At 37.9% G+C, this 21,059-nt stretch overlaps 1 protein-coding gene across 1 annotated transcript; it reads right to left on the bottom strand.

Annotated features, from left to right (window-relative positions):
* Positions 1-792: 792 nt before the first annotated feature.
* On the bottom strand, positions 793-21,025 carry LOC131682564 (ER degradation-enhancing alpha-mannosidase-like protein 3). Its single transcript, XM_058964135.1, has 12 exons — positions 20,361-21,025; positions 20,153-20,299; positions 6,324-6,476; positions 6,107-6,260; positions 5,481-6,044; positions 5,335-5,424; positions 5,018-5,270; positions 4,700-4,962; positions 4,408-4,639; positions 2,078-2,173; positions 1,761-1,933; positions 793-1,705 (listed from the first exon to the last, which is right to left on the bottom strand). The coding sequence occupies exons 1-12, from the start codon at positions 20,504-20,506 to the stop codon at positions 1,571-1,573; spliced, it is 2,406 nt and encodes an 801-aa protein (XP_058820118.1). The 5' UTR covers positions 20,507-21,025; the 3' UTR covers positions 793-1,570.
* Between the last annotated feature and the right edge of the window lie 34 nt (positions 21,026-21,059).

Below are 21,059 nucleotides of genomic sequence, written 5' to 3' on the forward strand. Positions count from 1 at the left end.
TCTCTGATTTTTAAGGAGTTCATCTGAAAATTTTTCGATTTTGAGAGAAGCTAGCCTCGATCAGTCTAGAGACTTTAGTGCATAGGTTGCTGTACGAACAATTTACAGTAGTTCTGGAACAAATTTTCTTACACATCTTACTAAATGTTCTAACTGATTATTTGCAGTTTCAGCTTTTTAAGGTTGAATTTATTATTTACTGAACATTGGGATTGGGTTTTAATTTTTGTGTTGACAGATACGGGTCGGGTTCAGCTGCAGATTGTTCTTTTTCTCAAATCTGGGTTTGGGTCAGGCTCGAGTTTGGTATTTCTTTTTAAATTTGGGTATAGCCGTATGGGTCAGGTTTGAGAAAACTTACAAAAAGAAAATTCGGGTTCGGATCGGGCACGGATTCGAAAAAAAAACCATACCCGCCCATCTCTATTATAGGGACTTAATATGAATCACGAAACAAATAAAACGTGATATCGATTGCAGGATAAACTCTGACTTCTGGGTAATCTCAGTCTGAGCGACCGCGACAAATCTGACAGCTGAACTACCTATAATCGCATGTACGTCCCATGTTCTATGGGATTCCTCTTCGACATGGGGTTGACTTGCGATTATAGGCAGTGAGTACCTAAAAAACGGGCATCGAAAATTAAACAGCTCAACGGTAGATCCTAATGGTGCACAGACGAACGGAAGCAAAATGACAATAAGCAGTCGTGGCGCAAAATTGTTTTTTTTTGTTAGCATCGACTAAGTTGATAGCAAAAGACATTATTTTGGTAAAACATTTCCATTTTATTTACAAAACTAGAACAGTGTTATAAGAAATCGCTTACTGCTAATAGGCAATTATTTTTTATTCACAACTATTTTCGCTAATTTTTTCACTTAAATTCATTATCATATTGCATCTTGATTGTGACTAACTAGTGATTGCTATCGATGCCGAAGGAAACATTTTGAAAAATAGCAACCTAATCAATGCCTTTGTTTATGTACACTTGTATAGCCATCTGCTGACCATGGAATCGTTTCACTTAGTTGAATAAATAATTGCAAGAATCGTTTGGAATTACATTGTAGTACTCCAGCCATTCTAGTCTTATTCTATCTTCGTTTTCTCGAATTAAGGTAGACTATTTACAACTAATCTTTTATACATCGATCACCTTATCTTGTCCGGCAGTTCTCACGTTTCTACCTCTTGTGTGAAACGGTAAATCAGCCAACCAATTGATATGTTGCTCAGCACAATCCCTTCGTAATGGCTTAGCTATTAGTTGTAACAAATCGTTTACCCATTTTCTATGCTTACTTATGATAAAAAATATTGTACACTACTCTTAACTAAGCATTATCATCTCCAAACAACTTGCATCACATCGCACTTTTACTCTGTCAACAAATATATCACTTTGAAGAGAATTGTAACTTGTATTTAAAACGCCCAAACTATGCATCTCACACAAACTCTAGATTTCACACGTCGCATTTGTATTCGGTTTCGGACAAAAATTACCGAAATCTCGATTATAAACTAGCCCACTCTAGTGAAAGGTTGGAAACTTTACTATTATGGCGCCGTTTTCGATCCGCTGTTAGAGGTCTCCGTTGATTCAGTCTTGGTTGATCTTTGTCCCAGGAATTGCTTGGATTCGGCCGGAGGCACATGATCATCCGTCGAGTCCATCAGTGGCCTTAGTGTAATCTGTAAAAAAAAATCTGATTAATCGGCGGAAAATTCTATAATTATGATGCCATACCTCAAGGTCTGGATCACCTTTTATGGCAGCAATTAACACTTCCGCTTCCTTGGTGAACAAAAACACCACTGGAATTTTTACATCATCTGTCCCATCACCAGACATCGCAAACATTTGCTGATTGTCGATTGAGGTGTTTGGTGTATTGTCGTAAACGATGGCAGCCATCGCACCTGTTTAATAGAATATTGATGAATCAATGGAAAAAACCTTAACGAAAAAACCTTAGTCACGTCACCTAGTGACTAGAATAAAATTTCCTTCTAGTCACTAGGTGACGTGACTGTGAGAATAGGGCCTCAGATCTCTGATCGTACCTCCCGCTTGTACCCTGCGTGCTTTGTCCACGAACGTGCAATCACCTCGCTCAACGATTGCAATCTTACCGTTCAACTCACGGCTGTTTTTGAGACCTAAAAAATACATATTTAGAGGTATTATTTAATTTAATGTAATAAACTCTTCACTTCGACTAGTTCGCAACCGAAGTATAATTGAACAAAGTATTAGATGATAAAATATAAATGCTTTTATTGTATGCATCGATGGAACTGAACTTTCTAAATGAAAAAAAAACTTTTTCAGATATGACATCATATTTTGATCTGATTTTGATGTGCTTACATGCTTTACGTTTTCTAAAAAAAATGTTTGTTTCTATTTCTTCGGCAAACATCAAATTGATTACTTATTTTGTTATCCATGAAATATTTCAACATCTCAACGAATTTTCAATTTGCTTTCACTGATAGCATAAATAGTTTTCTGTTTGATATCATAAGACATTTTTTTCTGCTTTCGATTTTGATACTTTAACCGTTAAAACGACCAAAATGATAACAACCTGAGCAATCATTAGCTACTACATCACAACATCAAGTTTAGTTCTCAATTTGTGATCAGACTCTGCTCGTCACGTAAACATGTGTTTATTTGGTAAAGACCTAATTATTGCCCCATTAGGATGGATGCCGCACTATTCTATTAATTACGCAGCCTACAATCGATAAAATGCACGCTTTGTTGCCAAGAACGAATATAACAAAAATGTTCTGAGAATGATGAAATACTTCTGTTTGAGCGCAACGAAAATTCAAATAATCGCACTACCACTTGAGCCAATGCGTTGATCAAAGATGGCAGAAGCTTCTCTAATTAACGTCTTCAAATGGGTAGGGCGATAATAGAAACAGGGTGAAAATAGGTTCCACACCAACATATATGATCCTGAAAAAAGTTCCACTCTTAAAAATAATTAACACAAAAAAACTTCACCAGAAAATTCATTATTGCACATACCAGTAAAGATGCCTACTAATCTTTGTGGGCAACAAGACAATTCAGAATAACAAGACAGATGTCACTATGAACAGGTTGTGCGACACAGAACTTGAAGATATTGAGAGAGATTCACTTTTTTAATTCATCACCTCCAAAATGCCCGACTTGACATAAACGAGAAATTGAAATCGATGTTACGGGATGTGATTAGCACATAGAAGAGTTGGCCACCGATACAAAACTGCTGAATATGCTGATATGTTAGCCAATGTGTACACCAAAGTACAAAACGCTGAAAGTCATCCACACAGGTAAGCATGGATCTATTAGTAGCACCATACCTGGTAGGAACAGATACGTTATGGTTATCATGGGTGATTTTTGTGAATACATGGAACTGTATTTATTAAGAGACAAAACTGAGAACAAGCAGTTACGTCAGTTTCGTCTCAATCCAATTTGGACAAAAGTCGTACATCATTCTTCGAGGTGCGGAGTTTTTAAATAGATATCTGGGCACATTAATAATCGTGACGAAGGCACGTTCTGCAAAACCTCATAGCTGTCAACCTCATTCAAATGCCGGTATTGGTACCGTGGGACGATATTCCGTACCTACAAGAAATTACATTGTATGCTTCATGGTATAAATCTTGAAAGCGATACTGGATCCTCTTGAGACTAGTGCAAATGTTCAAGATGACTTGTCATAGAAATCGGTGGTGAATAAGATTGAGCTAGGGAGCCGAAAAACCGAATTTGGGTTAGCTCAAGCTATTCGGATGTGACGAATTCGTTGACTAACTTTTGTAGGATATGGCTGCGGATCGAATGCGTACATATTCCTGTACAAGTAAACAGGGAAGATAACGATAAGCTGTGCTGTGAAATGCGTTTGCTGATAACTTTCAATGCTCAAGAAACACCTTTATATAACACCTATTCCTGTATGACGAATTCATGCTAAATATTTGCTAAGCAGCAGCTATGTCGATACTTAGCATGAAAAATGGATATCTAGCTGGCACAGCATGATTAACTAGTGACCGAAAAGAGATTCGATTACAACGATGCCAGTTTTGTTGGGTAGAACACATCATAAAGTATGCAAAATTGTTACAGTAAAGACATGAATTTGATGAAGAGTATGTTCTGTCAATATTAAGCAAACAAGATGTATAAAAATTATCATTGTCCCTCAACGCGCACTGGATTTTTTGTTCGTCATTAAAAGTCATAATTGTAGTATGACAATTTCTACTTTTACTTTTAATATGATAGAGGCGTCAATCTTCGATTTCTTTTAAAATTGTATTTTATTCCACTAGGTCAAACATTTACGATAATTTAGATATTTTAGACTTACTTGTACACACTTTGGATGGACTAACAAACACCCCTCTCTGGGAAATCATCATATCGCCGGTTAGTTCAGGTCCAAAATGGCTTGGTCCTGCCTTCAGAATCTGCGGCTCTTCGCTGGGCCTTCGGAATGATACAGCTTGTAGTTGAGTTTTTGGAATTGTGTTTGATTTGGACAGTTCGACCATTTCCTGCATGAAAATGAGTCCACGTTCGGCTTCTTCGGGTGATTTTGCCTAATAATAAAATTTGGCACGATTAGTTTACGATAGTCAATACTAATGCGAAAACCTTACGTTGTAGAATGTATGTAATAGCTGTACTTTGCCCTCGCCTAGAGAAACCATCGTAATACCCATGTCATAAACTGTGCGTAGATGATCTGCATTGCTTGCCTGAAAGTCAGCCGCTCTAAGTCTTTTGGCACTCGATATACGCGGGCATACTCCTGTAACCAGGTCTCTAAGGGGACGTCTAACCGTTTCAGGAAATAACTTGTTTGGACTAGGGCAAGACCGCATAAAATCTAGCATGTGGCCTTCTTCGTGGTCTTTGATATCTGTAATTAATTAAAATGTAAAGTTTTCTTTCCGTGAAATTTTCTTCACAATTACTGAAGGTATGATTTCCCAATTGGCCCAGCGTGAGTGGCAGCAGATGTGCTTCAGTAGTAAAGATAAAGTTCTCAATGTTTAACAGCAAATCCGAGGGGTCAGAGAACAGCAAGTACAAATATTTAAACGTCTCCGATAGCACATAGGAGTCCATTCGATCTTCGTGTTTACCCGTACGTACATCGTTTACTGCGGCATATCCGCAAGGAACTCTCGCATGCTTCTGTAGCGCTTTTAGCGCCTTTTTGCCGACCTGAAAATTTAAGATAAATCCTATATGCAAATGCTTTTCAAATTTATCAACTCAACAAATATACCTGCAAATAGTAATGGTCACCCGTCGCGCGGTACAGGAAATATGTTGATTCGATGAATTCCGGCCTCAAGTGGTGCTGACCCCAGTGAACCTTACCGAAAATAGCTAATTAGAATTGTAAATCATATCTAGCTAAATATTTCTCACCTGAAAATCGTAAGTGAAGGCTTCAGGAATGAAGGTATGCATCTGCATTACTTGATACAGCATTTCGTGCGTCTGTACGGCTGGTTTCAAATCACCAGACAGCACTTGCAGCCCGGGCCAGAAAGCCAGCAAAGCATCCATAAAATTCCTCGTCTTAGTATGTGGTCGATGCATTTGCACATCTAACAGCATCGGTCCTTGGCTGATGTATTTCATGATGGCATTATAGTGACGATTGAACCGCGCCAGATAACGTTCATCACCGAGCAGAATGTAGGATTTAAGGCAATACTCATAGTAGGAATCAATTCCTGCGCCAACCCCAGATTCTCGTCGGATCCAATCCCCGGAATGTACGTTTAATACCGTCCCCATTAGATCCGAGCTTCGATGTCGCATTTTCCATAAGGCATCCATGGCAGTGTGCGCTTTAATCTCAAAAATTGGTTCTCCGCTCAATCTGGATAGGGCAGCAAACTCCAGCAGTATCGTCCCTGCACATGCCGTGCAAGTTTCCCTCGAATGACGCAAGGCTTCTACTTTTATACCATGTTTGAGGTTTACCTTGAAAGAGCAAGCGTACAAAATATATGAAGTAGTTATTGCACCTAGTATCAATAAATTACTCGCGCGTGTGGTATCCCCGTTGATGTATTAAAAGCTGGTAGTAATCGATAACCTAAATCTTTGGCCATCTCGAGCATCTCGCCACGGTACCACATCATTACATCTGCCTGCTTTTGGATGTACTCAGCTAGAATGTGAGCTGACAGTAAACCTCTATAAGGAAGAAAAGTTGTTATTTTATCGTGGATAACACAGACATGCAATTTGGCTACATACCCAATCATTCTAATGTTGGTTTCAAATACGGATACAATAATATCGTTATCGAACTTGACATCCTTTATCACCAGCTTCACGGCTCGTTCAAACTCCTCCAAATCTCCCAAAATGACTAGCGTGTCTAGCGTGTCGACCAGTGTCATGGAGAAGCTGTTGAAAAATGATAAACCGGTGTTAGGAAAATCGCAATAGATCGAAGACTTCTGCTGGACTAGGTCTCTCCAAATTTTACATTATTGCAACAAATCTGGAGGAATTGTGATTATCTTATTGACAGGCAAATACAGATACCAAAGAGTATTCAGGAGCACACGGGCACAACAAACTCAAAAATATTAATACTAACTATTCAACCTAATCGATTAAACTATTAATTAACAAAACATAGAGTTATGTGTCTATGTTATGTTCACGAATTTTGGTAATTTTTTTACCCAAAGAGACAATCGTGTTTTCTTGTTTTTTTGTGCATTTAGTTCAAATCTGTTGCCCAGTTTACGCCATCAGGTCGGATTATTCACAAAATTATGAAGAGAAATACAACGATTATATATTTGTCCTCTTAGAAAATAATGTTTAAAAATCGTCCAATGAGGGTCTAGCGTTGGACGGTGATCCACGATTCATTCTTCTGCTGCTGCGCATGATGGGCACAGTGCACAGTGTGTCCAAAAACGTTGAATAAAAAGGGTTTCAGTATTACGATGAAAATTGGTGCTATGTATTTCGGTTGAGTGTTGATGGTCGACGAAACTTGCGTCAAGGTAGACTTCGAACAGTTTTCTGAGTAGAAGCATTAAATTTAAATTGAAAGGGGAAAGGTTGAAAGCATTTTAAAGCACCTATCTGGTTTGGCAGGCTATCGGTACCTGTGGTTTGCAAAGCCACATTTTCATTGTCGTATGCTTGAGTTACACGAGTAAGCAAATGTATCATAGGTTTACGAGGCAATCTAAAGGCAAAAGAAGAAACAATACTCTAAACGCTCACTAAACTTTTTGTCACAATGTACATAAATTTTGTTTGTAATACAGATTAAATGTAAGTCTGAAAGAAGAAATCATCCACTATATTCGAGAAACTTGGACATTCAAATCTTGCCAATGTAAATCTTAACGAATTCATTGAAAATAAGAAATAATCAGTTCATTTCATCAGCAAACCATGGAGTGTCGTTCCCCTTGGTGTCATTGTACTTGACCATAGGAAGGAGATCGCCGGTTCCTGTGGTTGTTATGTCAAATGACTTTATGCCTAAAGCGTTTCTTGCCCTTTCAAACATACTATTTACACCTATCCGATCCGTTTCAGTGACGGGTTAGTGCCATGCACGGATTCTAAAATTATTCCATACACATCACATGCGAGCACTCACACTATTCCGGCACTGCATCGTGTCAGATATATGTGAATGCTCGCATATAAAATGCATAACGGAATACTGGTGTCCGTGCAAGTTACGGAATCGTCCCTGAATCGGATCGGAAAGGTGCGAATTTGGCTTGAGAGGGTGCGAACGGATCTAAGCGTGAGAATACTGTCGTAAAAATGAAAATTTCTTCGGAGATCAGTCACAATACGACTTTAATCTGGCTCAGTGGCGTAGCCAGGGGGGTTTTGGGGGTTAACCTCCCTCCAAACCAAAATTGAAAAACACGAACAAACTAATTGATGCTTGCTAATTTAATTAAATATTGCACAATGAAAATTTTGGTGGCATATTGTCTGATCACGACATTGAGAACCTATAGTTTTAAACATCATGGGGACTCTGCAAAATTATCATGAGGTCTTTTTTGAAGAGATGCTCCAAAATAGGGATCAGGGACAATGTTTTGAATGGGAAGAGCAATTTAAAAAGTTTATAAACATAAACTTTCTCCCCAAAAAATTGTATACAATTCAATATTTGCTAAAAATGTGATTAACAACTACTATAATATTTAGGATCTAATATCTTAAGTTAGTGGCTATTGATGGTGTATATTTGAGTGTTGAATTGAATGGTACAACCATTTTTTGTATACGAGGACTCGTTTTTTTCTCATTTAATGACCCAATTCATCGATTAGTCAATTTAACCGATACCGATAGATTGAAATCAGCGTGTGTTACAGCAAATACGCGAGACGAGTTCATGGATGTTTAAAGCAAAAAAAGTTCAGCGTGGTCACCAAATTGCGGGATTCTAGAGGTTCAATACTAACAAGCGAATAAAAAAGAAGTCGATTTTTTACCCACTACAGCAGACGCCTCCCCTTAATTGACGTATTATAAAAGAAATTATAAAATTATTGTTAGGCTAATTTGGTTTTAGAACTTTACATAAACTTACGCTGTTGTTATACGCACACTCAAAAAAAAGTAAACGTTATGCCTATTGATTTTACACATAGATTTTTGCAATTAACGGAGGCATATAGACACTATTTGCTGACACATAAACCTAATGTGTGTATTTACAAGAAATATTAATCTTACATTCACATTTCATAACTATTAGACACATAAAACCCCACTCTATAACAATATGCACATATAACTTATGTGTGTGCATACATAGTTTATACAGTTGACACATAGAAGGTATGTGTGCGCGTGATAACAATAGCATTTCTTCTTCATATGAATTTTAAGCGGTTTGAAGCAAATAGAATTAACGTTTGGATTTTTTTCAGTGCATAATTGTCTCATGTATATACACTGAAAAAAATCCAAACGTTAATTCTATTTGCTTCAAACCGCTTTAAATTCATATGAAGAAGAAATGCTATTGTTATCACGCGCACACATACCTTCTATGTGTCAACTGTATAAACTATGTATGCATACACATAAGTTATATGTGCATATTGTTATAGAATGGGGTCTTATGTGCCTAATAGTTATGAAATGTGAATGTAAGATCAATATTTCTTGTAAATACACACATTAGGTTTATGTGCCAGCAAATAGTGTCTATATGCCTCCGTTAATTGCAAAAATCTATGTGTAAAATCAATAGGCATAACGTTTACTTTTTTTTGAGTGTAGGGAATCCCGTAGAATATGTGACAGATATGGGTATAATGGCAGTACATGAAATTTAAGCATTTTCAAAAAAAAAAACAATGATTTTCATCAAAACCTCCACCCAAAACAAATTTATGGCTACGCCACAGACCTGCACTGAGCCAAAAAATCACATACGTTTCATGTGAAAAAACACCTAAATTTTAAAAATGATTATGAACATCAGATTCATATGCATCAAATAAAACTTATACAATCACCGATGAATTTCAAATATAAAATGAATAACTTTCAATCGTACCCCACATACATTTTATGTGACTATCACATACTCCTAGGGTTATGTGTAAAAAACATAACTATTACAGGAACATACGATGTGAAAAAATCAAACACATTCAACATGGCGTCAAGGAACAGCACGGCGGAGAATACATTGCTCCCCGACTTGTGATTTTTCTAATTAAATGTGAAGACGTTAGAAATATATATACGATATCTCTGCTCCAGGTTGAAGATTTTAAGATGGTGTAGAATGTATTTCAAATCAATGATCAACACAGCCCAGTAAGTCCAGCCGAAAAATACGCCAAAGTTCTGGATGGCTCTAGTTAGTGACCGGTTCCAGTGACACGATTGTTTTGTCACTGAAACCGGATATTAACTAGAGTCAGTTAGAATATCGGCTCAATAATCGGCTGGACTTTACAAGGATACTCCGCACCTTTATTCAACCCAGGTTCATTACCTATCAAAGCATTTGAATGCTATTATATAGGCAACTATCAATCACATGAATATCAGATAAACCCTCTTCACGTAACATGATTGCTATTATACATTTAGTTAACGATCATCTGAATATCAGATAAAAGGTATATAGGTTTCAAATAGAAAATATTTGGCATTCCGATAGAAAGTAACTGAACATCATGTAACATATATCTGTAGTCAATACTGGTTTTTATAGGACGGAAGAGAGAAAAGATTATGTGTGAAAATAATAACATTCATGTGAAAAGTATTATGGAAAATATTTACATGTTTTTGCATATAAAAGGTAAGTGATATTTTGGTTGAGTGTACGCGAGAACACCGAGGGACCGAATAAAACGAACACTCGAAATTTGCTTGGGTTGCTCTGATGACAGTATTGGTGAGACGATATTGCTGTTAAGTCGAATCTCTTTAGTTTAGATTGAATTTTAGATTGAATAAAAACACAGTTTGTTTTCGGTTGTATATTGTTGGAACATTTTTAACGATTTTCCACTTTTCCAAATGGAAATTTGCCCATTGATCAAAACGGATAACAATGTGAAGGACCACTTTTTTGGTACACGGATTCCCGTTATCATTATGTGGATTCACGGCGACAAACGATACATTCGCTAATGCACAGAATTCCGAAGACCAGACCACCAAGACAGCTATTGCATGGACTGAATTGCAGACTAAATATATTATGGCATATAAGGAGTATATGAAGGTCGTAGGGCTGACCGAGAAACTAGGCGGATCGCAGATCGAGAACCGGTACAAAAATGTAATCAAACGCAACAAAAATGTACAAAAGCGCAACTCTACCACGGACTACTGTTCGAGTTAAAGCAGGAGGTCGGAATGATCGATGCTCTGGATAATTCGCTTGAATTGAATGTAATTATGACCCTCACGATAACGAAGAGAAAGACAGTGGCGATAAGCAATATAGATGACCCCCAGCTGGCCCAAAAGCAGAATCGATGAACGAAATAACGAAAGAGGAGAGCAGAAAAAGACCCGCAAGGCTGATGCTGCAATATTTTGGAGTTGTATGTTTGTTTACCAGTGCGATGAGAAAGAAACAAAAGGGCGCACACGTGAAGACAGACGGGAATCTCGACACCGGGAACGGATGGAGGCTATCCAGCTTTTTACGTGCCATAATGGCGGTCTAAAATGTTCAGTTCGTAATACGTTTAATTGCCCTTTTTGACAATGATCGTTTACGCCAGCATGACAGCAACGCCCAGTTGAAGATATCGGGCGTTCATTAAATAAACATCCAACGCATTGGGCTAACGTAGGATGACTTAAGGACGATTCAGACGATACATCAGCTTCCGTCAACGTCAACGGAACGTCGCCGTTTCGTCAGGATAAGTTTAATACTTTTCTCTTGTGTCCGTTCACACGTGCCGTGCGTCAAAACGTTCCGTGCCATGGACATTGTGTGTGAATGCCTCCATTTAACTGCATGTAACTTATCCTGACAGAGCGGTTACGTTCCGTTGACGTTGACGGAAGCTGATGTATCGTCTGAATCGTCCTTTAATCTCACTGGTCGGTTGACGTAAACGATTCTTGTCAAAAAGGGTCATTAAACGTATTACGAACTGAACAATTTAGACCGCCATTATGGCACGTAAAAAGCTAGATACATGAGCTCACCAAAGTGTGTTCGTCCATTGCACAAAATATTCGAAAATAGCTTGAAGAGCTAAATAAGCAAAAAACTATCTTCAACGACGGAATTATTAGAATTTTACTTGAACTGTACATAAATAAGTTTGAAATAAAGAATTTGTAAAAAGACATTTTTCACACATCCCATAAAGTCTCCCACTTATCCTGTACATGTATATCACTAGGAAAGATCACAATAGTAATAGGAAAAACCTGTTTTAATCCACCTATAGGTGCAATTGTGCCTTTCTCATTTCTCCAAACTATGATTTAATAGCTGGTTCATACAATATAACATTATGGAAATGTCTTATATTCTTATTACACTTGGTAAGTATATATAAGAGCACCTTTTTGCATTCATCGCGGTATCGGTTTGAATCGGAGTTTTGTATGTGATCGCACTCCAGAACCCGTAACTCCGGAGCCGGAAGTCGGATGGAGATGGAATTTAATATCAGTTTCCGGGGACGCAACACCTTTCATTTGAGACTAAGTTGATCAAATCGGTCTAGCCATTTTCGAGAAACCAATATAACCGTTATTCTGAATTTGGATGCTTCCGTATCCGTCGATGGTGGCCAGTGTGGCCAAAGAGACTTTGAATGACTGTTGGGGACCTAGATCTACAAATTCAACAGTTGTATTTACATTTTGGAAAAAAATTCACCTTTTTACATTCATCGCAAAATTCGTTAGAATCGGGATTTGATGCGTGATCGTACGTATCACCCTGTAATTCAGGAACCAGAACTCGGATCCACACAAAATTCAACAGCAGCTGATGGACCTTTCATTTAAAATCAAGTTTGTCAAAATCGGTTCAGAAAATTCCGAGAAACCGATGTGAACAAATCAACAAATTTTGTTTTGTAACCATACTCTTCAACTCGTAATCCGGAACAAGATGTCGGTTGAAAATGAAATTCAATAGCAACCTATGGGAATATTATACCCTTCATTTGAATCTTAGTTTGTAAAAATCGGTTCAGCCATCTCCGAGAAACCGATGTGGACATTTTGTTAACAAATCCGTCCATACACATACATACATACATACATACATACATACATACATACATACATACATACATACATACATACATACATACACACATACATACACACAGATCTCGGCGAACTGAGTCGAATGTTCTATGAGACTCGGCTCTCCGGACCTCGGTTAGACAGTCGGTTTTTTGGAGCAATTGCATAACCAAATGAGAAATATGAGAAAGGCAAAAGAATAATATTTAATTAGCTTAATCAGCATGAGTTCAATGTTATCTTCATGTGATTATATTTTGAAATGTTGGTGGAGGGAATGGGGGGGTTAGTAGAGTGGGAGTGGAGGATGCGTCAGAAATCCTTCATCTTATTTCGGTATACGGAGTGGATGAAGGAAATGCTGACGTGAATGTGGTCCAAGGGGAGGGGAGTGATGAAGAAGTGAGGTGTAAGGGCAAGGTGGGGGAGGGGCAGGGGCGGCGACGCAATACTCAACTTTATATTTTGCCTTCCATTTGAGACTTGGTTTGAGAAAATCGGTTCAGTCATCACCGAAGAACCGATGTGACTTTATTTGTGGAATATGCCCGGAATTCCGGACTTCCGGAATCGTCGATAGTGGACAATATATTCAAAGAATGTTTGATTGGCAATCAGTGATCTAGATCTGCGATTAGAAGTAATTTGGTGACCATTTCAATAGTTTTTAGCCTCTGAGGTATTACGATTGTACCGATTTATATGGGAAATTCCAGTGTATCCTTACTAACACCCCTGTAACTCCGGAAGCAAGAGTCAGAACAGAATGAAATTCAGCAGCAGTCAATGGTATTACTGTATCTTTCATTTGAAATCAAGTTTGTAAAAATCGGTAGAGAATTCGTTGGGGAATGGGTGTGATATTAGCTTAGGAACTTGGCGAGTTCTCCGGGGGCATCATGAACTGTCATAGGTGGCCAATGTGGTCAAAGCTGCTTTGATTGATCATTAGTGATCCAGACCCGCAAACTAGAGTAATGTTACATCAATTTATATATGTTTTACATCATTTGAACATCATGGTGGTACCAGTTTATATGGGAATTTGCTGTGTGACCGCACTCTTCAACCCGTAACTCCGGAACCGGAAGTCGGATCAACTAAAAATTCAATAGCAGCTTATGCGGGCGTTATACCTTTCATATGAAGCTAAGTTTGCGAAAATCGGTTCAGCCATCTCTGAGAAAATTGTGTGAGTTTAAATGACACACACACATACACACACACATACACACACATACATACACACACACAGACATTTGCCGATCTCGACGAACTGAATCGAATGGTGTATGACACTCGGCCCTCCGGGCCTCCGTTAAACAGTCGATTTTTACAGTGATTGCATAGCCTTTCTTTATATGAGAAAGGCAAAAATACAATAATACTAAATATTACATTCCAGGAGAATTCCTAGTTAATTTGAACAGTAGTAGCGGTTTCATATGCTTGAATGTTGCTGTTTCTTGTGGTTGAGTTAGGCCGCGGAAATTCTTTACAGCATCTCATGCGGGTGTGGCCAAGGGCCTGCGCTTCTTGTACGGTAGGTTGTTGTGCCACGAAAAACCTTCCCAGTACTTGATTCAAGCGAGACGAAGGGTCCACAGGTGACATGTGTTGCGTGGTGTTGAGTTGGAACGTGGAAACCCTTCCCATTACCTCAGTTGGGTTTGAGAGAGGATCTGCTTTTGACGTGAGGGTAGACTGGTTCTTTATGAGGGATTCGGGGTTCGATTGTAGTATAGTGAGTACCGTCGTGCGGGGCTACGTTGAATATGTGGGGCTATTTTGCACACTTTAGTTTTTCAATATTTACTAACAGACGCGCTTTTATTAGTTTTTTATACTTTTGACTTTTGTAGAGCCATGTCCTTTAACCATGTTGCATATGCCTTTTATCCTTTTTCTTAACACTGTTTACCAAAACAAACAAAACACTTCAAGGGTCGATAAAAGTGACTGGAGGCTCGTAAAATGAGACTGCTCAACAAAACAGAAAATCTTAAGTGTAAGACTAAGACCACATACTGATTTTCTGAAAGAAGAAAAAAATGATGAAAAATGGCGTTTTCCCTTTGTTTCTAGTATGTAATATCATGTAATATCATTATCAACAACTTTACCGAAGATACCAAGTCTCTGAATAATGTTTTTAGTTTATTCCCCGTAATTATTTCCAAGAGAATTAATTACCAAAATTGTTTTTTCAAGAGATGCACTGTATTATAATTTCTTTGAGGACATTGAACCTCCAAAGTTGGTTGTTGCGAAATAAAGATCACATTATTTCGCAACAACCAAACCTTTATTGCAGAATTCTTGACGTAAAAAGTGCATAGCTTAATAACGTGGCCTTGTGTACTAATTACGCCATCAATTTAGCACTCAAATGTACGGTATAAATAGCCCCTTATTTCACTTTTTTATTTTGCGAAATTTTCAATCCCACCGTATGGCAATTTTTATAATTTATAATACAAAACAAATTAAATGCTATTAAAAACCTATTCTGGCATATTAGAGATAAACTGATATCGCCATTTTTATCATTTTCATTTTTTCTCTCTAGGAAAAACAATATGCAGTCTCAACCCACTCAAGTTTTTTGACAAGTAACGTTGTAAATGTTATATTAAAATATATCCCTCATTTGAGAAAATTGCGATAAGTGGAAGATGTTTTATTGCTGAAAAAGCCTCTGATATCAGTATAAATTAATGATATTTCAATAAAAGTAAATAAAACTGTTTAATTTTTATTTTAAATCGAATTCAAGAAGTGTGCAAAGTAGCCCCCAGCTACTCCACAAAAATATTTTTAAACGCTATATGAACAACTTTTTTGGAACCAATTCTGCTCATATTTGGCATAAATAATACATACACGATGACGATAAATCTGTGCTGATATGATACAAATCCTCCGATTATTAAAGGGATTATAATTCGTCAAAATTGAAAAATTTCCAACAGAAAGTCCATTGTGATTCTTTGCATATGAATTGATTATTTTTTCGCAGAGAATTGAAAATACATTGGAATGAACAAAGTTTCATTTCATTCCCCAAATTATAAAAAAATGGATAATCGTAATATGTATGAATTGCAATTTTGGTGGTGCTGATAACTAGATACAGAACACTAGATTAGGATTGTCGCTGGTGTTCCCATTGTTTTCGTCTCGGAACATGTTTGTCTTGCTTTCGGTATATATCTGTCAAGGTATCGAAAGTCTCTCTAGTAAAAGTCTTTGGTCCGCACTTTTGGTACACGCAGAAAAATATGGCCTGCTTGTAACCACAAACCGTTTAGTTGAACTTCAAATTAGTAAAATGCAGAGTTTACCTTTTTCATTTCAGTTTCATTTATTCTGCTGTGATTTTTATGCATTCAAAACCGAAAATGTCCAATACATAAAATTTACAGCAGAATAAACAATAGGCAAACATAAAAATGATGTGATATCTGCTATGAAACAAATTTCTATGCGGCATACTATTTTAATTTAATTAATTTTCACATGGTGGTATCTATGCGTGACAGATAATTTTTATGCTCTACTACAAATTGCAAAAAAATATGTATGAAATCAATATATTCAATATAACGAATTTTTTTTAGTAAAAGTCTGGACAAGATAAGTTTGACATATTCAAACGAGCAGAAGTTTTTCGAATTCAAATGAGCGGAACATCGTATATTAACGTTTCAAGTAGAAAGTATAGTGGTATTGACTAACTTTGCGCTCCGGTTGACTTCATGAAAAGTAAATCTAAAAAATTGAATCAACTTCGGGATTTATTATTAAATTGATAAATAAACTATTCCATTTCCGACAATGAAACGATTTACGATCGGACCGTCTATCTTTCGTCGAAAATGCAGTGTATGCCATTTGCCTTGAATCACCTGATATTTATGATAAATTCCCAAAAGTCTGTGAAAAATCACAATATTTCATAAAATCTGTGGAAATCTGTGAAATTTTTCACAAAGTGCCAAAAATCTGTCATCTGTGAAAAAGAATCTGTGCTCAAAAATTATGAAAAAAAATCTGCGATATTACAGAAAAATCTGTGAATATTATAACCCTGCCAGGGACGCCAGGTGATATTTTGAGAAATCACTACTATTTACACTACTAACGTCTCCTTTGGATAGTTTTGGACGTCTGTCAGTCGACCCAACTAACGGATCATATTCGTTAGTTGGACATAGGCTGTGGCCCAACCAACGAATCACGACTGTACTCGTTCCCACTTCCATCAAACGATATTCTTCTCTTTCGATTCGTGCACATTCCACACAAAATAAAATACCGAAGTGTTTTCCTCAGAAAGAACTATTGTCCAGGAAACATGTAGAACAAATTGCAGAATCTAATACAGGTGTGTATAAAATGACATTGGGCAACAATTATAGGAAGCGGTAGCGCCCCTTCCTAGGATTCAAAAGAATGAAACAGTGTAATGTAAGTACGGTTATATGGTGAAACTAAAACTTTGTGCATTATCGGAGTAATTGAAGTGATGTGGTGTTAAGTTGCTGAGCTGCAGAAAGCAGTGGCTCCTCGCAAGTAAGCCATTCGCTTACCCGATTTACTCTAACATAGGAATTTATTCCTACTTTCAAACATGAGCAGTTCATTGGATCTTCATGAAAATGACTCTTTACGTCTGCCCAGTTTACACTTGAAGAAATGTCTCGACTTTTGAGCAAGACTATCCTGTTCGGCATAAAGTCTTTTGGCACAACATCGTCTGACATAAGACATTATATGCTAGTTGGCCATTTGACCTAACAGTCTTGTAGCATATGCAAAGACAAACAGACTTAACACTACGATTAATTCCTTAAAAATGTCGATCCGTCAAACACTATATGGTTCTAACCACTTATTTACAAATTAGTTAACCCTCAGACCCAGGAACATTTTTTTACTAGTGGTCTATACCGTATACTTGGGCATATATCAGTGGCGCCATATATGGATTATAATCGTAAATGCGATTACTGTTCCAACTAAAAATATATACAAAATAACCGCTAACATTGGCGAAGAATTGTTGTCGAGTGTTATATTTGTTAGTCTGTGGTATAAGTACCATTTGGCATAAGGTATGAAAATACTTTCGAATGTATTTCGTATAGATCGTACATTTGCGTACGAAACATTTCCAATGCAAGAGAAAGATAAATCTCGACAAACATATGATTACGGCGTTAAAGCCAACTGTCAAAATTCACTTTTAGCGGAAATTCTGGACAAACCGTTACTCTCCATCCACAGATGTTAGTAGTAAACAAAAGAGAAAAGTTTTCTCTTTCATTAAATGCTGTGAACTGTGCTGTCATGTTTGTCGAGAAATGCTTCAAAAACCGTTTGTCAAAATGAGCATTCATTTCGATTTTATTATAGATTCAAGGAAAGTTCAAAAGAAGGAATTAACACCTATGTTTGAATAAATCGGTCAGACGAAAATATCACAAATTTGCGTGCAAGTGTTATTTGGCATACAAAATCAAAAAACTGCTCATGATTGAAAGAAGGAACCAATCCCTATGATCGAGTAAACCAGTTATACGAGTGGATAACAGGCTTGCTTGCGAGAGGCAGCCACATTCGGCGGCATGTCGTCAGCAGATTCATACCGCATCAGTTCCTTGAATTTGGTAATGCGCAAACCTTAGGCTTCACCACAAAAAACGATTAAGAACATTAACTTTTCTGGGGAATGGGGCGTTCTGGGTTATGACTTTCTGGGGAATGGAGCATTCTGGATAATGGCTTTCTAGAGAATGGTACATTCTAGACAATGTCTTTCTGGGGAACGGTGCATTCTGGGGGATGGAATTCTGGGGATTGGCTTCTTGGGGAATGGTATACAACCAATAATAGCTATAGTACCAAATAGGAAAGATAGATCAACTGATTTGATAAATTTTTACAGTATTGCTGTGTACTGCTATAGGGGCGTTAGAGTACCTTTCAAAATTATTCCCGAGTCGGAGGGATAACCCACTGTTTGTTTAAAACTTGTAGGTAGTCGTATCGGAGAATCAATACTTTTTGAAGGAGTTTCCTTATAGTGTTAGGCCTTTTAATCTGTGGTTTAACTGAGTAGATTTTGGATTGACCGAAAGTATCAAATTGGACAACAGATTCAAGCTTTTCTTTTGCGAAGAACAGTTGTCCTGCCATTAATTAAAAATTGTTTCGTCACCTTTAGCAGATTTAGTGACAGAACTTTGTCCCTTTTAGAATCGCCATCTGCTGTATATGCAGCTTTGAAAGCTTTGGAAAAATTCAGACGCTAATGGTCTGCCGTTGTACGCATAATTGTCCAGGGAATCCCGTAGAAGATGGGACAAATATGCGTATAACAGCAGTGTTGGTCCTCATAAAACGAATATAAACGTTTTTGACGTTGCTCTGAATACACACAGGTTTCATACTACCGCCCAGGAAGTTTCAGTATATAGCTTTTTCCGCCAAATGGAACTGATGTGCAATAATGAGCAGTTATGGTAGATTAATGGTAAATTGAGAAAGGCGTGTACGGGTATATTAACCTGTATCCATAGAGTTCGGGACGGATTCGAGTTTTGTTATCTCTGGGTACAGATCGGGTTAGGTACTCGAGTTAAAGTCAAGTACTGTATTACGGGTACTGGTTGGATCGGTTTTTCATATTTTTTTTTACAAATATTCGAATTTGTTATTTCTGTAACAATCAGAACGTGCTAAACTACTGTCATATTTTTTTCTGCCTATAAATTCCATGACGAAAAACAGCAAAGCCGAGCAACACGCTGTTGGTAATTTTTTCATTTAAAATTTACACCCGGTATCATGGACTATAAACTCCACTCTCAGGTGGTCGTGATTATACACCACATCTGATCTAGCCGATGCAAACCAGACAGGTTACGATTCTAACCCACATTATTGCGGTATTATCATTTAATGACGTGTCGTTTCAATAACTCATAAGAAAGCTGCTGCAAACTAACGACGACTGCCAACAAAAATCAAGCGTCTACGGATGAATTGTCTATCTCTTAATTCGAGTAGAAGTGTTTTGGTGTTTCAACTTCAGTTGGTTTAAATTGTAGACAAGTTCAAAAAAGTTTAAATACTACCAACACTTGAGCTATTTGAATTGGCCTCATAAGGTGGTTTCTCTTATCAAACGCGCACACGTCGCCGTGTAGCTTGAGCAAATATAATGCAAGCTGTTTCCATATAAAAACAGAGATAAACATTTGCTTGTCGCTCTTCAATACTCCATGCACCTACACCCCGATCGAAATACTTACTTCCCCAGAACATCGTCAAGGTCTCCTCGCGAGGGCGTAACGCCTCGATACCGTCCGGTGCAGCTCAGTGGCATCAACTCGTCCGCGGGGTAGGCTTTATCCATGTAGGCCCTGTAGGCGTGGTAGAACATTTCTTTGGCTTCCTCCCTGAAAGTGTAACTACGATGTAGAAAACAATCTCGACTGAACCGATCACTTCAACACTCACTTGAGCTCATTTTGCTCTTTGCTGGACATATTGTGCGTGGGAACGGAGGGAACCTGTTCCGCCGCAATCGCGCTCCATAGCGAAACCACCAGCAGTACGACATACTTGATCCAGAATGCCCTTTGAAACCGTTTCAATGTTCGCATTTTTTAGCTGCGACCCAATAATCAACTACTACGGGTCCAAGATAACTTTCTCTTGCAACACTCCCAATGGCCTTCAACTAACAGTACGAACTAAAAACAAATCCTCCAGCTCTCTAGTTGGCGAACTTAAATGCGGAAGAAAACTGCCTCGGCACTGGGATTTCAGCAGCCTCTACACGACTTCATTGGTGGATGAAACACTCACTCAGTCCGCTTCCGTCCGGATTGCCAACTCGCAACTTTTGCAGCTTCCACGGGAAGCTGCGGAAGAACAACAAATTTCTTGAACGCGGTTTCGCGCACCATCAGGATGAAAGCCAATCTATTTCCAGAATGCTAAACCATCCTTCGCGGGATCACGCAAATAGGGGCCAGTGTTTTTCTGGAACTACAACAAACCGTGATGGGTAAAAATAGGAACGAATATCTGCCACCTATTTTTCCATCAGCAGCCTTCACTTTTTTCCTGTTACTACCCTCGTCGCTGCTTCGCAGATTTTCTGACACAACACAACTCGCATGACAGCTCCCTCCGCAAGTTGTCCAATTTGGT

This window comes from Topomyia yanbarensis, chromosome 2 (genome assembly GCF_030247195.1).
Source record: "Topomyia yanbarensis strain Yona2022 chromosome 2, ASM3024719v1, whole genome shotgun sequence".
NCBI classification, from domain to species: domain Eukaryota; kingdom Metazoa; phylum Arthropoda; class Insecta; order Diptera; family Culicidae; genus Topomyia; species Topomyia yanbarensis.

Excerpts from the sequence above, each read along its gene's own strand:
- LOC131682564 (XM_058964135.1), bottom strand. The coding sequence starts at position 20,506 with ATGCGAACATTGAAACGGTTTCAAAGGGCATTCTGGATCAAGTATGTC. Across the intron at positions 20,300-20,360 it reads AAAGAGCAAAATGAGCTCAA|GGAGGAAGCCAAAGAAATGT; the intron begins GTGAGTGTTGAA and ends TTACACTTTCAG. Across the intron at positions 6,261-6,323 it reads ACCAACATTAGAATGATTGG|AGGTTTACTGTCAGCTCACA; the intron begins GTATGTAGCCAA and ends TCTTCCTTATAG.